This window comes from Phasianus colchicus, chromosome 8, assembly GCF_987193195.1.
Source record: "Phasianus colchicus chromosome 8, bPhaCol1.hap1.1, whole genome shotgun sequence".
Lineage (NCBI taxonomy): Eukaryota > Metazoa > Chordata > Aves > Galliformes > Phasianidae > Phasianus > Phasianus colchicus.
Window position 1 is genome coordinate 25070908 of NC_143443.1, and position 20340 is coordinate 25091247.

The 20340-nt window shown below is 39.1% G+C and overlaps 1 protein-coding gene across 2 annotated transcripts in view; it reads left to right on the forward strand.

Moving 5' to 3' along the window:
* SORCS3 (sortilin related VPS10 domain containing receptor 3) overlaps window positions 1-20340 on the forward strand; it is a 266625-nt gene that overhangs the window by 161642 nt on the left and 84643 nt on the right. For both annotated transcript variants that reach the window (XM_090145482.1, XM_090145483.1), the window contains exon 5: window positions 3588-3661. In XM_090145482.1, coding sequence (XP_090001608.1) covers window positions 3588-3661 — 74 coding nt within the window. The remainder of the gene's footprint in view (window positions 1-3587; window positions 3662-20340) is intronic.

The following is a 20340-nucleotide window of genomic DNA, read 5'->3' on the forward strand; positions in this document are numbered from 1 at the left end:
CTCTGCATGGCCCTCTTCAATTGTGTCAAGGCATAAGAACCAAGTATTTGGATCAGCCCATCCAAATATTATGACCTGTAATTGGATTAATTTTCCATTAATCAGCACGGGTCAAATAACACATGATAGTTGCAAAAGGGTATACACTCATGGTACACTGAAATCCATCTGTCTTGCGAGCTGATGTGTTGGAATGGTCTGGGAGGTGGAAATGCCGAAGATTATTAATCATTGAGGAGTCAGGGCAGAGCTTTAAAAAAGGAAAATCTTGGCACCATGCAAGCCTCATTTCCTTCCATCACTTGGTATTCTGCCTTAGGTCAAATTAATCTCTACTGAAATCTGCTGTACTTGCCACTAAATTTGTTGTCTCATCTAAAATTATCTTTTCTCCCATGAAAGGAGAGGAATGGAAAGCATATATACGATAAAATTTAATGCATACCAGAAAGGTCTTTATTGGGAGTTTTATTCACTATTGTATTAAATACTCAGTGAGTATTTATTCAATATTAACTTTTGTATCTGTGTATAATACTATGCAAGTAAATTGGTCTGAGTATACCCTTCAAGAGTTTGTTATCATACAACAAGCAGCTTTAAGACTCAGCCATCTGGCTAGAATTCGAAGTGGATGCCTAAAATAAACAGATGAATAAATAAATACAAGTTATTCAAATTAATAGTATCAGAATATATAGCAGGAGAGCGTCTGCTTCTTTAAGGGTATCTGGTCAAAGACTTTTTCCAAGACAAACAGACAGAAAATAAGAAAGGAGATCCATGAAGCAGGTAGGGTGCCCAGGGGCTGAGTGGATGTGTAGGTGGACAGAAGGGCCATGCCAGGTACTAGAAGGTTCAATGAATAAATATCCTCCTTATCTCTCTGTCTGAAATCACCTAAAGGCTGCAAGTTCAATTTAATCTTTTTACCATCAGTCAGCCTGAGATTTAATAGAAAGAAGGGAAAAAATACTCAGTAGTTGGTCTCTGGTTTTTAGCTTGATAGAGAGAACGATGTTCCCTGGATGAGGCACAGTGGGAGAGGTGAGTAGCTAGAAAGAGATTGTGCCTCCTGCCACTGAGCTATCTGTAGCTACTGCTGTTAAGGAGCTGTGAAAGAAAAAGAAATGCTAGGGGCAAAAGATAAAAGAGAATCTGAGGAAATGGATATAGTTTGCTAATCCTTTGTGCTCTTCGTGAGAATGGTTAATCTGTTGCAGAATACAATAAGATTGCTGGTCCCACTTACTTATGAACAGGAGTTACTGAGGCTATGATTTGTAAAGCATTATGGATCAGTCTGCAAATTGTGCATGCGGTCAGGTTAGCCAGGAGAAGTTTTTTCATGTGACTGATGTGACTAGTCTGTGTGTACAAGTCCTTGTATGTGAGTCCATGTGAAACCATGTTAAATGACACAAGGAATATTGTTGGCAGGTACCAGGCTAATGTTAAGTTGTAGCACTGTCCAATTTTACTTCTGTAATGTGAATTTTCAATAATTCTCTATAAGAACAATGTTAATCAGGATGTTCCCTCAGAAGGTAGTTATTTTAATATTGAAGTTGAATTCATGAGTCTATTCTTGGGTTCAGATAAGGAATTTTCTTTTCCTTATTCCTTTAATTAAAAAAAAAAAAAGAAGAAAGAAAAAGAAAAAAGATAAGCAATGCTTTATTTTGTGTCTAAGGATTATTATTTTGGGGGCAGAGGTTTCTCTACTCACTTTTTTTTTTTTTTTTTTTTTAACTATTACCGTCATGGGTAACTAAAAACGGAGAGGAGGTCCAGATAACAGTAGTTATATAGTCCTGTATCTTATCTGGTGACAATGCCAAAGAAATAAAGCCAGATAGGAAGTCTGATCTCCTGTAGAACACAGATCAGAAAATCTTTCCTAATAATTCTTACCACAAGCCGAACAATGTTGGCTGAAGTCTACAGAACTGGAGCTCATTTTGACGTGAAGATTGGAGGACACCTGCTTCTACTCTTCTCCGTGATATGCTTTATTCACTGGCAGCTTTGAGCTATCAGTATCAGAAATTTTCTCCATTTGCAAAAAAGCAAAGATCTGATTCTTTTGTCTTTGCAGAACTAGCTGTAGTAGATGTTTGAAACTCTTTTTGAGTTTCCTTTTTCTAGTTATGCAGAGGCTTGACTATGTGGTCATGTGAAAATACAGTAAAAATTAGTTAGCTGCCTCAGGGTGCAGACACTGCTTTAACAGTCCTTCCCTATTTCCTTTGGAAAATTGTTCTAGGGACCTCCTCTGATGTGTCTGCTGGATCCTTGTGGTCAAAGATACTGATCATTCAGGAAATTTCAACATTCAGTGCAAGCACGTATAGTTTATCTCCCCAGACACACTAAGTCATCCATCATAGCATAGCTGTAGTTCACATCGCGAGGTTGTGAACCTTTCTAATCTGGACATGGTCCTGCCTCCTATTTGTAAATCCAGCTACTGCAAATCAAATGCACAGCCTTAACTCAGATGTTATCATTTTGCCATTAAGAACCTAAAGTTTAAATGTTACAAACATATAAGTTTCTTGGCTCTGTTATCTACCTGCTTAGCCTGCAATCACCCCTTATTCTATTAAACCAGAATTTATTTCAAATGGAATTTATTTGAAGTTCCCTTCAAAACACTGTTATTTCTCTGTGATTGTAAAGCAGAGCAGCTATTTCTGAAAGTGTAATTTATTTCTAAAAAGAGAAAAAAAATTCTCAAAGTTGCAGGAATACAGCTTACACGTGAATTCATTGTGAGTGAATCAACTGTGGGTGATAAACTAATTGGAGGATGGTGTTTGTAGTGTTAAACAGAGTACATGTGAAGTGAACCTATATCTGAGACTCTCTGGATTTGCATTAGAATTTGGTTGCTGCACCTTTTGCTAGCCAGAAAGACATAGAATAATTATTAGATTGAAAATTTGGTTTTCAAGAAGTTTCTACTTCATTATCCTGAATGTTTAACTACTTGAGCAGATTGATTCCTAGCCTGCCTCAAAATGTAGACCTTGCCTGTTCTGTACAGGAAAGCTGTAAATTAGGAGAAATTTCATATTCTTTCTTACACTGGAGAGGGATGTAATCCTCACCATAAAAACAAATCACAGCATGGTGTTGAGTATAAAGTCACTATCTACCGCATCATAGGAATGTTAACTAATCTCATTTATCTTTCATTCTAACCAATGATAGGAATTTACATGTCATCCATCACCTGCTTCCTGTTGGGCTGAAAAAGCTGGGGGACTGCCAGCTTTCTCAAACAGCAGCCAAAACGAACATGTTGACAGCAGAATTAGGAAGCACAAAAATGTTTGAAAATGTTTTGGAAGAGCCAACCTGTTTTTAGTCTCAGTGGTGCAGTTCAGGTTAAATTTGAGAGGAGGAGATTGTCTTATTAGCCATCCCTGGCAGTGAGGTTGATAGATAACTGTGCAGTAGAATCCTTTCCTATTCTTTAATCTGAACAGATTTTAATCCTTTATGAAGCAGCACCTCTTCCTTTTCTTGCTCAGAGTTTATACTTCTTTCTCTCTCTCTCTCTCTTTCTCTCTGTCTTTCAGCTGTACAGCTCTACTGACTTTGGAAGAAAATGGCAGCTCATGCATGAGAGAGTCACTCCAAGCAGATTTTACTGGTGAGTTTTGCCTTCTGACTTTGTTTGCTTTTAGCATATTATAGAGAGGTGAAGCGTATTTAATTTGAAGAGATTGGTTGTTTTACCAGAACAATAAATATGCTCTTGATTTTGGTTGTGATTAACTCATTCTGTAGTATGTATCTTGCAGAGCTATAGGTGAATATCTCTGTGTTTTTACCTCTTACTTCTCCAGGATCAGCTGGTGTCTTCTGGAGATTAATACAAGTCTTTTGGTAATTGCACAGTACCTACTTCTTCTTTCGTATAGCTGCTTACACTAACAGAAAAACTGCCCCAGTACTTCAGTGGAAAATCTATGATCATTAGACCATCTCTTTTTCCACTCTTCTGAGAGCTCCTTTAACCTGCAACACAATCTTTGCACAGAGCCAGCCACTCTGACCAGTCTCCTTATGCAAGCCTTTGGGAGAAAGAATGACTCACTCTGCTTTGAATCACCCTCTGAGGAGCCAGTTTCTTTCTACTGACTAGTGAGAGCCCAGGATGTGCAAAGTGTTTGCTAAAAATTTGCTCTGTGACTATCTTTCTTTTCTCTTCCCAACTGTTCATATCCAAAATTGGAAGAGTGTCTTAAAAGCAGAAGATGAAATGTACTTAGTTCCTATCTCCAGGCTCCTCTATTTCACACACTGCTTTTCCAAACTTCTCCACCACTGAAGGCTCAATAATTGACTTTAGAGAGAGAAAAGAAACCAGTGGTATTCTTCTGTAGTTGAATCTAGGATTTGGGGCTTTAATCAGTCTTAATATTGTACTACATGCTAGATAATGCAGTGTATGTGAGTATGTAAAAGTGCTGATGTACGGAATCTGTGAACAGCTGAATAAGTGCCTTGTACTTAAGGCCAAAAAGATGTGATTATTAAGGAACAAGAGACACCTATTTTGAAGAGTCAGTAGTAAAAAGTACTTGCATGATTTAGGTATTGACTCCTTATTGCGAAGAACAATGTAAATGTTTTCGAATCAAATCTGCATTCTTGATCATCATTAAGAACACCTGGAATTCATACCAAAATGTCTACAGATGGAATTTGTAGTATTTCCACACCTTGCAATGGAGAAAAATGTCTCTCAGATTTTTTAGACCGTCTTGGTCCTTCTACTAGTCCCTGTGAACACCTTTAGTTTCCCACATTTAAAAGATGGCTTCTTTGTTCCGTATCTGATTTGCCTCAGCGTGCCTTTGGATTTTGGACAGTGAAAGATGTTTGACCATGTAGGAAAGGAAGCTGTAAGGATTGTAAGTCTCAGACCTGCAAAATATATCAAAGATCGGCACTCTTTTCTGACCATGTCACTGTTGACATTTTGGTAGTGAAGGAAAGGTGGTTATATTATCCTGGTTCTTGTGACAGGTGACCTATCAAAAATCTTTTGATTTCATCATTCATGCTAGGGCAGTTGACACAGATGAGTGTAGAACCCCTCCAAGTGCATACTTCTGTGGAATAGAGTAGATGGTCCTTTGGCAAAGATGTACCCTACCCTTCAAATAGCACAGCTGAGCTTAGAGGAGTGACTCTCTTGGAAGAAAACACACAATGGCTGACCTGACCTGTGAATAAAACAGTCTCTTTCTAAAGGTGATGCTGTGACGCTGTTGGTTTTTTTTTTTTTTTTTGTGATTTGTTGTTGTTTTTCCTTAATAACAATGGTTAATGGATTATCTCTGTCCACTTGTCTCCTAAAGATATAGATTTTTCTGCAGTTTGCTTTACTTTTCATGCAGTTTTCTTCACTGTGTAGTTTAAATGCTCTTTTTTGTCACTGCACTGAAAGAAGCCTTTGTTTCAATTATCTTCTTCTCTTAGAAAACATAAAAGTCTTCTGTTGTTAAGGCTGATATGGCATAGATCTAGAAATCTTTATTCCACTCAGAAACAGTAGAATCCTACTGACAATACACTTTCCAAGAGAGTGGATTAGGTTTTTCCCAGAGTGAGACAGATTTGAACCAATTCGTAGTGCAGGGGTCAGAAATGTTGAAATTTTGGAACATAACTCCCCTTAGCTGTCTCTTTTTTTTTTTTTTTTTCTTTTCATTTGTCCTTTGTTTTTAAAGCTGCAAACTGTGATGACTTACAAGCTCTGGCATATAAATGTACCAGAAAAGAAATGCAAGAGCACTTTAGCTCAAAAATTTGATGATTTCTTTTTTATTAGATTATGGAAGGGGAAGAAGGAATTCATAGTTTTAAGTTTCAGAGCCACTACTCAGTGGCCTTCATCAGCCTATAAACTACTAATTATCAAACCTGTTAATTAAATTTTCCAGGGAAGGTGAACTAATGATGGGAAGATACCAAAATCAGTGATTAGTTGATTACTTGTGATCCTGTGTGTTCGCTTATTATCAGGGCCTCATGTAAACCTCCTCCATCAAATGGTTAATCATCAGATGTAAATGCAGTTGATCTCGTTTAAGGAAGCTTCTGTATACTGTTTTTTTCCTCAAAACATGTTTTTCATCTATCAGACTGTGAGAATAATTTTGTGAGGACTGCAATCCTTACGTGGTTCATAGGATCAGTCAGCCTGACAGGGAGGAGAGGTCTTACTTTTCTTTCTGAGACGTTTCTGAATAATTATACCTTCCCTGAGAGAGCTCATATAGACAGACTTTAAAGCCAGGCGGAAATTATAATTGTATCAGAACTGTTAGGATGGAATGTGAATTTTCACTCAGTCTAGTGAGAAAGAGCTCTTTGGTAGTCATGGACACACAAATCATCCTGTGCATTTTGCTGAGCTCTGTCAGGCTGCACCTGCAATGGCTCCATGCTGGTCAAAAGCAAAGTCCTAAGCTGCAATATTGGCCTGTGGCTTTTATCCTGGCTCTTACTTTTGACTTATTTTTTCCTTAGTCTCAGACTTCAGTGCTGATCACTGCCTTCTCATTCCATATGGGGTATCACATGTATTGCAGCTTGTAGGACATTTCCCTCCACTTCCTGCATCCAGCTCTGAGTTTGTCCATATGCTGAGATTCTTATCTGGGCCACTTGTAGCTATAAAAACTAGGATTTGAGTTCTCTACTTCTGTAGTAATGATTCATTTGTTAGCTACACCCACTGATGGCAATGGCACAGCTTGAACAGAATGTGTTACTTGATATGATTACAGGAATCCAAATCTGGTTCCCGTGTGCCTTGGCCTCAGATATTTTAATAATTTAGGATTCTGTAAGGCTGGAAATAGGAGCTTACGCTAATGTGATACAGAAATTCCCAAATCCTTCATCACACAATGATATGACTCAAGATAAAGAACTTTGCACTCATGCTGATTCCAGTAAGAGGCATACTCAGTATTCTTTTTTTAATACATATTTCTTCAGTTGCCTCTGGCCCCTGCTTTTTTTCCTCACACTGTAATGTCGCACTTGTGCTGATGCGTGGAATGTTATAAAAAGTGGAGTCCATATTTTGTACTGTAGGAACTCTGGGGAGGTTTCTCTGACTGTGTAAAACACGTTGGTTCTGTACTGACCAATTCTGTCTCTGTTCAGATAAGGACAGTCAAGTCCTTTGAGTTCCCAAGTTGCTCTGCTGCCTGTGTCTCTCCTGTTGGTGGAAAAGTAGGACTAACCAGATAGCAAGACAACTTGATTAATGGAGAATTTACTAAGCCTTGTTGAGTACTTAGCTGGACCATGGCTTTTCCATGTTCTGTTGGGTGACTCAAGATGCCTTTGCTTTCTTATCCCTTAGGTAAGATCAAGATCAGAGAGCATATCTTTTCCTTGCTGACTGTAATAGTTGAAGTACTCAAATACTGTCATATTAAGTGTTGCATCATTGCATATCCATGCATTAGTCATAAATACTCAACTAGATACTAGAGATTTAAAAGATACTTCAGTGGCTTATAAAGTCATTTTATTGTCTTATTATGTTATTCTTTAAAATGCAGAGTTCTACAAGGTGAGCTATGTTTTCTGGCTGATCAGCTAAATCGCTGTCAATATTGTATGCTGTCCCATCTGTCTTTGGAGGCCCTGCCTATGTTTGCTGAGCAGACACTGTGACCACTACCCTGTGTGGATGTCATCTTGTCCTGCCACTCTCTAAGCTAATGAATGAAACCTCTGGTTGTTTTGTACCTGTGAGTGCCAGCCCTATATATCTGATATATCTGAGAGCAAAGTAGCAGGAGATAAGGAAGTTGTATCTGTGTTTCAAAAGGTTACATATCTGCAGATGGGCAGAGGTTTGTTTTTATTCCTCAACTCAGTGGGAGCATTAATATTTCCTAATCTCAGCGCCAACTTGGGTCCATGTGGACTGTTTGGGGGGCAGTTCCAAAAGTGATCTTTGGATAAAGCTAAGATTAGCTTTACTTCACTTGTTTGCCAGCTATCAAATGGTTAGTTAAATATGTGCATGTCTCTCCTGTAAATTCCACTAATCATTAACTACCAGATGGTATCATTGCGTACTGCTTGGGAAACATCTCAGAAGTATTTACAGCCAAATTTAGTATTAAGAAAGTACAGTTTTGTTGACGTCAAATTGACTATGAAGTGATCCTGCATTAGTGTTTTCTTGGAGTTAAAATAATACTGGACTTGAAGCTATGAATAAAATAAATTCAGTTTGGCAGCCACTAACACTGCCTATAGCCTCACGGAGGCATATGCACGGTGCTTTTTTGCATACACCATGCTTTGAGGACTGAACAGGGATCTATCTCTTCTGTAAGCTGCTGTGGGTTGATGACTCATTTGCCTGTGTTAAGGGACTCATTTACCATGTCCTATAGGTGGGATCACCTGGGAAAGGTTTTCAACCCAGAGGGCGATGCTAACATAAATCCAGAATGTGCTATTCATGCTATTATGACCGCTAGCTTCACTAGGTAGGATAATTTTAAAATTCTAGTCTTGAGATCTATAATTAGGGTTGAGGAGAGAGACCTTCTTAAAAGGCCTTGGCATATATTGAAAGATTTCTTGCAAGGACATGTTACTTAATTAAAGATCACAACATTGTGGTGATAATAAGAGCAATTTTATTTTCATCTTCATTCAAAAGATGAACAAATGGGGAAACTGTGAGGACAGCTATTTTCTTTTCATTCTGTGTGCTACAGTTAGTGCAGTTGGCAATATAGATATTTAATGTTTCCAAATATTAAATGGTAGCTGACTGGCTTGTGATTACACAGTATGTCAGTGGCAGAGATAGAAAAGAAACTTGGATATACCAGTTGGATGCATTTTATTGGCTGAAACATGTTGTGGCTTTTGTTTGTTTTAAGTTTCATATACCAGTATTTTATGAATCTGTGCAAAATATTTGTCAAAAACAAACACCAACAAAAAGATTCCTCCTTAAGTTGTTGACTTTTTGCATGTTTTTTGAATTGATTTTTAATCTTGAAATAAAATCTTATTTCAGTATATAAATGAGCTTTTAAAAATAGAGAGATATCTGAAACAAAGTGTATGGATAGAAGGGTCCTGGCTCCTCTTCTCACCTGCTTTTTGTGATGCAAAGCAGATATTGGTTCCTGATATCCAAACTAAATGGTTGGGACACTCATAAATTACTTCTTCATCACTGTGATTGTCACAGGAGTGACTAGCAATGTTTTGGAAACCTTCAAAAGTATTATAAGTTGCTTTTCTCTATGAATGTATTTTCCCCAAAACTTAGTAGTATCCTGTTTCTTTCACTGCAGATTGCTAGGTGTTCTTCCAGGGACCTTGTGATTGTTTTCATAGAGAGTTAAGAGAGCCTGAAATCCTAAATGGCCTTAAGAAAATGAAAATCCTTTGGATTCTGTTTTTGGAAAATCCCACAAGACTTTTCTACAGAGACCCCCTGAACCCACCCAGTTCTAATGACTTCAGCTTACTAAGGACTTTTGATACAATTAGTCTCTTGCATTGTGAATTGTAGCTCTAAACAGTGGCTGATACTTTGGAAAAACTTGTAAAGAGTATTCATTGCCTGATTTTTATTTATTTACTTATTTATTTGTTGGTGCTCCTCTCCTTGCTGCTTGCTTTCCTTGGAAAATCTTTGATTTTTGGATGAAATTTTGTGGTTGCTATGCTGCCAGGCTCCCTGGGCTCAAAGCTGTTCTAATGCCTCCAGGGATGGGGCATCCACAACCTCCTAGGGTAAAAGGAGAATAATTTGAAATACTTTTAAAACCTGTGAATTAGATAACGAACAAAAATAAGAGAGCCACGTGTCAGCAGACTTAGAAGTCTGTGTAGCACCTCTGGAATTCTGGTTCTGATAGAATGCAGCCTGAATGAGCTCTTTCAAAGGTGACGTAATAATCTCTAGGAGAGGCATTTTTTGAATAAGTTGCTTTTGAAGAAGTTTTTTATTCTTAACCTCCATTTTCTTTAGAAAGACAGCACAAACTGGAAAAGGAGGAACTACCCTTCTCCACTAACGCAACTGTGGATGTTCTTACATAAATACTATTTGGCTTTTAAAATTTGTGATTTCTTATAATTTTGGTATAATTTATGATTTTTTTTTTGCATTAATATAAAGCATCTGACAGTGTCTCTCTCTCTCTTTTTTTTTTTTTTTTTAAGACTCTAAAAGGAAAGGCTAAAATATTTGTGTTCCTTGTTTTTAAATTTGCTGCCTACTGCGGAGCATCACACTTTGTTCTACAGTTCAGGCTTTCTGCCATCTAAAAGCCTCATGATTCAGTCTCTTATCTATCAGCTTTCTTCATGTCCCCAGGGGACAGTCTCTTCTCTTATTTCCCCATTGTAAATCTTGAATCCATTTGTAATCCTCCACTCTCTCGTGACTAACTGTCCAAGACTGGAGCAGACCAGAGAAACCACCTTGCAAGTAAAGTCTAAGGAGGAATTGGTTCAGTGCTTCTCCCAGTTAAGGCTGATCTCTGGGCTGGATCCCAGTACCATGTCATTCCAGACAGTGTATGATGGAAGGATCTATTTCCTTCTCATGCAGGAGGGCACCAAATAAGATGTGATGAGAGCCTCATGGTCAGCATTGGAAGTCTAAATGTCGTGATATAGACTTGTGTGGCCTGCATGGGCTGGCTTTATTCTGCCTCTCCTTAATGCATGTGAACTCGAACACAAATTAATTTCAGTCTGTCAGTAACAGTCCCAGAGTAATTCTGTGTGATACTTTGTAGGAAGCAATGCTGAAAGCCAGCTCCCTCTAATTAATATATTGAATAATGCATCTCCCTGAGGCATATGGGGATCTCCCATACTGTCATGGCTTGGCAAAGCAAATTGAAAGCTAGGCTGCCAGACCAATGGTATTATCATATTTTGTGCTCTTTGGCTAGCAAGGAATATTCTCCTAATTTTTCATGTGCAATTTGGCTTAGGTTTTCACCTTTGGCTCATTCCATGCTAATCTCTTTGTTTCTGGACAAATGGGCTGGTTTTCATTGTGGGAGGGACCACTCTTGCTTTCAGATGACTGACAGAGAAGCCTGTGGGATTCGTTTTTAAAACCACCACTGATCTGAGAAGATTTGAAATGATCTTTTTACCTGCTTTGATTATGGACATAAATTTTCAGGCATTTAATTCAGCAGCAAAACATCTGCTGACAGCAGAGAGCTGAGCAGCTTTCCTGGACATAGCCTCCCTGCTGCCCCAGGCCTCATCCCAGATGTCCCACTTGGATTTCCAGAGATACACTTTGGTGTGAGTTCTTACAGCTCCTGCCTTTTTGCAGCAGCTGGGTCTGCAAGCATTCTTCCGTTGCAAAAGGATGCAGTCTAATGGAGAACTAATTCTCAGTAAGTGCTTCACACACATATGGGCCATTTTTGCTTAAAACTCAAATTTCAGTCATATCTCAAAGCTCCTCAGGTAATTTTTTCAAAAAGAATCAGAAAAGACCCAGATAAATTCCAGTTCATTTCCCTGAACTGACTTCAGCCTCTCAACCTTTGGAAGTTTGCCTGCCATTAAGTTGAACAAAAACAGTTGTTTTATTTAACAGAAGGAGCTGAACCCATGCCGTGCAGAAAGAACAGTCTTATCGTGGAAGAACAGACAAGATGCTTCTGCATTCATTTAAATGTGAGCCATTTGTGTTGCTCAATAACATCCATTAAAGATAAGGAGGTCCCTCTTTATGCCTTCTGCCTGTTGGAAATTAACAAACCCTCTTAAAACGACAATTCATCAGCAGTTATATGAGGCTGAATTCGTTCTCAGCAAGAGAAGAAATTGAAACTCCCATCCTTTCATTCCTTGGCATTCCCCCGAGCCTCCTCTGTAGAATGAGATGAGTTTAATTTTGCTATTGTTCAGCATAACAAGCACGAAGCTACATCAGAACGTAAGAGCGGGAAGGAGTATCTTATTAGCTACGCCACAGGTTCTTTTAAATAATGTTGATTCAGTAACTTGTCTCTTGCTGATCATATATAGAATAAGGATGAGAAGGCAGTGAGTGAGGAGGCTGTTTTACTTGCATATTTGTAGCAAGCTAATTGGAATAGGAGATAGCAGTGGTTATCGTAGCTCTGTAATTATCTTATGGATAATTGTCCTCCATTGGGCAGAAGGCAATAAAATCAGATTATAGATACATCTTCATGTTTAGTGAAACATCAAAATTTCCATGGCTGAGTCTCAGAGAAAAGTACTAACTTGTGATTACTGGAAAAGACTTGAGGAAATAATAAGTAATACCAGCAGTCTTCAGAGCTGATTGCAGGAGATCTGTGTTTTCTCCCACAGGATTACATCTTGCTTTTTATTGGAAAAAAATGAAGAAAAACAAACCAGAAACTCTGTCAAGTCTTCAAGCCAAAGAGTATGGAAAGATTCTTGGGTTTTGCTCACAGTATTTTTGGGTTTCAGCCTCTGATTGAAAATCATTGAGGAAAAGAGACATGTTCCATTATAATATTGATTTTAGGACAATCTGTAATAGCGTCTCTCCAAAGTCATTTCTAGATCTGCTGTATTTTCTCCAGAATTCTTTTTCTTTCTCCAAATCATTAGATTTGAGAAATGTGTTGACACTTTGGAATTTGCCCTGAAGCTAGAAAACAGCAGAGTATTACATTTCATTTGGCCTTGTACTTTTCTTTCCTCTTATTGCTCATCTATAACAACAGATTAAGAACTTGACAAAGAGAAGCTTGTTGTTCACCTACAGCTTGACCATATATCTTCACTTCTTGTCATGTAGGCAGCACATACTCCTGTGCTTTCTTACTTGAAAAGTGGAGAACGCTTTGGGGATGGTGACACTTTGGAACTCTACTGTTCAGAAAACCTGGGAGTGCATTTTGTACTCAACCTGTCAGGATGCTGGACATCAAACCAACTTGAAGCAAAGGAACCCACAAAAGCTCCATGATTTCACAGATCTCTCCTACTATAATGTCACTCTACCACTAATGGACAGACGTGCAAGTAGCCTTGCCCTTTTCATTCTTCTTCTCTCCGTGCTGTATCTGAGGATGCCTGTGTTTAAAATGCAAACCTATCTTGTCACGAGATACTGGGTTGTCTACAGACCTCCTGTTATGTTTGCTTTTACCCATTATAGCCACACAGGCATGCTGTTTCTGTAGAAAGAACCTGTCTTTGCACATCTGACTGCTGCCAGAATGCTTTTTGTTTCGTCCTTTTTGGACCTGTCTTCCCATGTTGTTGATGTTGGGACAAATGTGTATCTCACTCTCAGCAGCTAATTGAGTGTGATTTTTTGGGCAAGGAGATGCACTGATGCAGTTACGCTTGGTGGTCCTGAATGAGTATTTTATTCTTCTCCTTTGTCTTTCTCCCCCCACCTCTCCCTCTTCTCTGCCTTTCCTGCTAATTTGTAAAAGTCAAAGAATGAAATAAGACATTTGTTCTCTTCAGGCTTGTGTCTGAAATACAGCAAAACAATGGTCAGAAAAGGTTTGCTGTGCAAATCTGTTTTTTCACAATGACTTTCCCTAAAATGCATAAACTGAACAGCAAAATTATTTCTGCAGTGTTAGACGTTATCCCATGGTGATTCTTTGCAGTATTCTGCAACAGGGAATGTGAAAACTCATCCTTCCTTAATTAATACAATGTACAATGCCCATAGGCATATGGCACTCATCAACATATCTTATACATTCTGCCTGTGCCAAGTTTCATATTGGCGTCCCCCCTCTTTGGACATTTAAGTTTTATTTTTATTCATCTAATGCTGCATTCATTTATTAAATGATGCGCTCACACTGAAGCATTTCAAAAGCACTGTGTTCTGCCTTGGATTCTGTTAATAGCAGAATCACTGAGCCTTATCATTTCAGGCATGTCATATTTGCAGTTAGAAAATGTTCATACAAATGAGGGGAATTAAACACACAGTGAACTGAGAATCCTTATTCTCAACGTTGTAAAACGTTGCTTGAGCAGATTGCGTTTAGGATAGTTTTGATAGGGGAGAAACTGAGAGCAAGGAGTCTTCTAAGCATTCTGTTCTATGGAGGGAAACTAACTCCAGCAAAAACCTTGTCTGCAGGACTGGCTGATGGTTTCGCTGAACATGTGTTTTGCTTTTCTAAATTGAATGTAAACATGGTTGATTCATGTTTCCTGAAAAACCAAAGCGATAATCTATAATGATTCCCAATTTGCATGACTTTCAAAGGAAGGCAGCCAAGCACTGAGCAAACATTAATTAACTGGACTTCATAATGTAGTAGGCACTAACCTCATTTTAAACAAAATGCAGGGAAAGAGCTGAAAGTCGCTCAATGTCAGTGATCAGTCTGAGAACAGAAGCAAGAACTCTGCTTGAGTTTCACAAATTTGTGCAAAGCATAGCTGGCCAGGAAAAGTGATTCCCCTGATATGTATACATATTTCCCCCCCAAGAAAGCTGCAAACTATATCCCCCCTCACTTAGATTTTGATCACTGAAATGGCTTTTGTACAAGATATTTTCTGTATTTTCATTTTCCCTTTCCTATGCTATTTTCTGTGCTCTTTTCCCCTTATCTATTCCAAAACAAAAAGGATGGTGAGAAAGAAGACAAAGCTGAAAATGTGTCCTTTTTAATGTTTCAAAAATCGATTTTTATTCTTGGTTCCTCAAAGGACTTGAAATGTGAAATACTGGAGGGTTCTGCAGTAAGCGTCCCATCCTTCTGCGTGCAAAACAGAATCAAATCATCACATCCTTTTGTTGGAAAGTGTTTCAAAACTGTCAACCGTTAATTTTACAGACCTCTAATCACAGGCGAATCCCTTCTCTACTTCCTATAAACGCTTTTCTCAGAGCCTTGCTGTCTGTATTAGATGCGCGTGGAGCGGAACGGAGGTATATTGTGTGTTGAAGCTTGGAGATCTTCACGATAACATCTTAAGTCAGTGAGCAGCCACTGCTTTACTTTCCCAATATCTGCTTTTACATACCCTGGTTCAGGTGTATGCTGATAGGCCAGAGCAGAAAAGCAGCAAACTGCATGGAAGCAGCTTATTTAGTTTGTAAGTTAGCAGCAGGACTGTGACTACACCTGGGAGCACACCCGCTACGAGTGCTGCTTTGACATAGCTGACAGATCAGCTCCCTGCATGTGCCTCGGTCCCCAGGAGAAGTTATTTCTGGCACCGCTGGGAAATTAAGATGCCACCTCCGGCATATGTTCTGCCGGTGCTGCTGGAGCTTTCAAACCTTGACAGGGCTGAGAGTAAGGTTCTTCACCCTCCTGCCCACACACTTTTTCATGATTGTATCGCAAACTTCAGTTATGTTTATTGGGATTCATAGCATAGGCAAGGTAAGAAATGCCAGGGGATTTGAAAGAACTAAGACCTATTAACTAGATGAGAATTAGAGAGGAATATTTGCGCTTCCTTAGGTTTTGGTATTAGCATACAGAATAAAGAAAAATGTGATCCAGCAGTGGCTTTGTTCGGTTGATTAATATCCTTTAAAGGCATTCTCAGGTTCAGTGACATTTCTTTCGAGTTTCTGTTAATTTCTGTGAAATAAAGAGTCACCTTCTTTTATGTAATGAGAAGAGGGGGGGAAAAAAAGGTTTGTGTGCCACAAAACCTGCTGTCTTCTCCGTCTTCTCTACTGATCTGCAAGGGGGTTGAGTTTAAATATCAACCTGTTCCTCAGTAAAAAATATTGACTCAGACCTCTTTCCTCTTGCTGCACTGTTATGTCCATGAAACCTGTAGCAACATCTTAGTTTTAGGACCTCTAATCCATTATGAGCTGACAGAAAACTGGTTTAGATGTCCAGCAGGTAGTGAGGGTGGAATGTAGGTAATCAGGTGCATGTATGCACTTATGAAGACACAAGCAGAGATTGTGAATGCACAAGTTTTGTTTCCTTTGATGTACCAGACAGAACACTCCTCAAGATGAACTAGGACGTTGGCTCTGCAATGAGAAACTATCTAAGAAAATTATCTAAGAAAGAAATTATCTAAGAAAAAATAGTTGGAAATTTTTTTTGGCCTTATCTAGCAAGCTAAATCTCACAACAATTAGTTTTACCAATGTCCAGAACTGTAGCATCAAAGAAATTAGCACTGGAAAAGATGATGTAGGAAGCTCCAAGGACCTGGATCAGACATTTTTTTTACAGCATCTTCCTGCCAAACTCTTTTTCTAAGCTTTATTTCAAGTATGCTGTGCAAGGGTGTATTTTATCTGTAACTCGTCAGAACCTTTTCACATTCTATCTCATCCAGCAGTGTCTCCCCTGTTCAGTCACAGAGAATAATGCTGTATTTATGTGTTTAATGAATGCTTTCTTTCTTCAACTGTATGTATAGTTTCCTCAACTGTATTTTTTTATTCCATGTTAGCCTGTGTATATGTAGGTTTTGTGTGCATTGGCTGTTACTTGTGCACAGTCAGTACCTGTTGGATCTAGTTCTAGTTTTGACTCCAGTAAATAGCAAGGAAACAGACAGAATCCCCTTGATCATCAGAAGACAATCCCAGTTATTGATGCTGAGGAAAATCTGATGTCACTTATTGATACCTTGCCAACACAATGGAGAAGGCAATCAACTGATACGTGTTGAAACAGCATTTATAATTCACCAATGGCACTGTACGTTAGAAGATTCACATCAGCTGAACAGGAATGGTCTGCATCAGTTTCTGCTCCCACCTGCCCTTTTTATTTCTTGGGTGAGTTGATCGCAAGTGCTGCTTGCCTGGCACCATTCACAAGGGTTTACTCACTTCTGGAGCAGGATGCAATTAAAATTGCAGCAGGCTAATTGGCAGCATCCACTAATTTGACTACAATTGCCCAAAGCAAAAGGATGTGTTTTTCCCGCTTTACATATTATTACACAATAAATGTACTTTCTTCCTTCCTGTTTTCATTCCTCTTGCGCAACATCCTGCTAAGCAGTCTCCATCTGCTTCCTATGTCTCTGGATATGAGCAGTCACAGATACTTTTTATCTGACATTCCAGACTCCAAAAAAGTCTCTCCAAGTTGTCATCTTGTGGAAGTTTCAGTCCATTTTAGAAGTTTTGTTTCTGTTTTCAAACTAGAGCTTCTGAATGCTGTCTTGGCTGGTTCAGAACAATGCATGCTCCTGTGCCACATGCTCAGTCTAGCAGTTTCCAGACTAAGTTTGAAAGCCTGAACCCCATGGTCTGTTTTTTGACATTATTATAAATCCTTTACTCTAATGTTCCTGAGTTCTAGTGGTAACTCCCTTCCAACCCAATATGAATGTGTCCAGGAGATGGAGGAGCAGGGTGACTCTTATTCTCTGTTTATGGTTTAGGAAACCGGGATCAATGGCAGGCAGTCTGAATTGCTCAGCAGTTCTGATCTAGGATATGAGAGTAGTTAAAACTGAATGCTGTTCTTCATCATTAATGCCTGATGTCTGGAAAAGGGTAGAAAAACATGGCTTGTTCCAGGGAGATGCGATAGAGTTGGTAGTATCAGTGAGTTGAAATGTTCAGTAGGGCAGGGAGCCCAGACTGAGAGTCTGTGTATTTCTTTTTCCTTTTCTTCGCATTTTTAATTTTGAACTATGCATTGTCTTATAGAACATCTACTTACAATGCAAAGTGCTGTGTTTTCCTTGCCCTTCTTGCATGCTCTTCCTCCAGGTCAGAGATGAAATATTATCAGAACAGTATAATAAATGTGCATCCATGCACAATGATTTCCCCTCAAGATATAGATAAAGATCTTGTGAGGGTCTTGTCTGTCTTTCACCTTTCAAGATCACAGAGTCTTCTCCTGAAATGAAGGGAGTAAAGATGTTGTGAAAATGAATTACTATGAAAGCAAAAAAAAAGAAAAGCAGCAGAAGATAGAGACTGTGTAACCACTGCGTCCTTCCTAATGGGATTCAGAGGTAGTTTGAATTCTTAATTGGCCAATGATCCCGTGTCAGCTGCAACATTAGCTGCAGGCTTCCCATTTCAAAAACTGCCTTTGCAGCAGTCAGGGAACATGTCAGCAGGAAAAAATGACCTTTTCTGTCACTTCTGGCTGCATCCTCTTCTCAGCGTTTTTTCATCTGAGTGGTGATAAATGAATAGAGATGGTGGAGGATGTTGATTTAGCATCGTTTGTCACAGCGCGACTGCTTTTGTTTTTGTTTTTGTTTGGTTTGTGCCATTTGGAATTTGTGCACATCCCAAACAAAGCTGAGCTGTGCCTAGAGCCTGAGGTGTGACCACACAACAGGAAAAATGTTTTCAAGCTATGTTTAGGGTTTCTAAGGGTTATTAAATACTCTTTCCTTTGTAACTCTCTAAAATAGAGCTGTTTGTCAGTCAGAGAGCAATGAAACTCCTTCCCAAGCAGTCTGCTCTGTGGGTTCCACTTGACTGTACTGAACACACAAGGTTCTGTCACAGAATGCTGACATCCTCCTCATCATGTTTAGGTTGCTAAGTTGTTCTGAACAGTGTATTCTTCAAGTGTCCTTGAAAGACAGAAGCCATAGAAAATGTACAGCTGTAAAGGTGTCTGTTTTTCTTCTCGTATTGCTGCACCTGAGTGGTTGTTGCAGTGTGATTTCAAGACCAGCACAGTTACCACGTGGGATGAGGAACATCTTTACAGTCTGTGTGCATGTTTGCAAGAGTGTTCTAGGACCTACGTTAACATCTTGCTTTTTCCATTACCTAACTTCTTTTGCATTCTTCACGTAAAGCTTCTCCAGACAGAAAGGACTTGAGGATGTTTATTGAAAACACCTGTGTTCACGAGGCAGATGCACTGCAAAGCACTGCCATCATCATTGCGGGTGGGAGCAGACATAAAGAAACAGCATTGATTGTGGATTTGTTTTGCAGTCAGAGGCTTTGAATTGAAGAGAACTGGTTTGGGAGAAGGAAGGACAACTGAAGCTTTACTTTACAGGCTTGTTATCTACCTGCAGATAACAGGAGCTTGTTTTGCTTTTGGATCGCAGGAGATTGGTTTGTGAGCTTTTCCACTCAAAGTACAGTGTTCAGCAAGCAGAGGAATACTGGGAGATGCTGTATACTGATCTCTTTGTTGTTGTTCTGAAAAGAACCATCATGCTTGTCAAAACTAATTAAGGAAAGAAGTAGATGGTATTGGAAAGGAAATTCAAGCTAGACTGACATACTTCAAGAGATTCCTATCCTTAGTTGGTGCTTTCGTAATAGGAATTTTAAGTGGAGGGAATCCACAGAGTCTGGATAGTAATAACAATAATTATAGTAACAATAATAATTTTGGCTTTTATTCAGAAATGCTTAGGTTCCCCTAATTCCAGTTGCTTTTAAAATGGATAGCATTCTGATGGTTTTTCTTCTGGGCCAGGAGTGGGAGGAGCCCAGGAGATGCCAAGCGGAATGGTGACAGCTTGGCATTGCTGACATGGCCAATGGCTCTGTGTAAAAGGCTGGCATCTGGCTTCCAGAATAACACTGTAGAGTGTAGCCTCTGGAGTGACAGCTAGACAGCCTGCTGGGAAGGGCTATTGGGTTGATTCTTGATGTGCTCTCAACTCTATCAAAAAGTGCTGAAATTACTGGCCCCTTTGATAAAGTTGTGATGCAGATACAGTGGTAAGCTTATACCTCCATCTGCGTGCCATAAATGAGAGTTGTGATTGCTGAACAACTGAGATTATAGAATTTATAGCTACTTATGGGAAAAAGGCAGAAGAATTTTGCTGTGGACATGCTCTTTCTGTGCATTGGTAATGTATTTTGCTCTATCTCATAATGTTTTTCATTGACATTTTAAGGAATGTCTTACCTGTCTTACTGTCACTTTTAACTGTGCCCAGATCTTTCAGAAGATTTGACCCCAACAATTATGTGGTCGTAGGGACTCCGGCCTTTTCTGACATTCTTACTGATAATGAACAGCATTTTCTTCCTTGTGGCATCACCTTGAAACTGATGGAAGAGATTAAGGAACAGGCTATTTCTTACTGGGAGTGGAGTGATGAAAACTGCCTGTGTGGCTTTGTTTTTGCTTTGTTGGTTTTTGCCACAGTTCACAGTGTGCTGAGAATGGGTTCACTGTTAACATGAAGCTCTGGTTAATGAGATGAGCCACTTTCAGTTACCTGTACTCTGGATCATAGTGCAGTTATTTTGGTATTTGCAGCACTGGCTGATCTTAGCCGAATTCTGGGGCGTATGTAAGCTTTTTGTTCTAATTGCTCTGTTTTTTCAGCTCCACAAAAATTTAT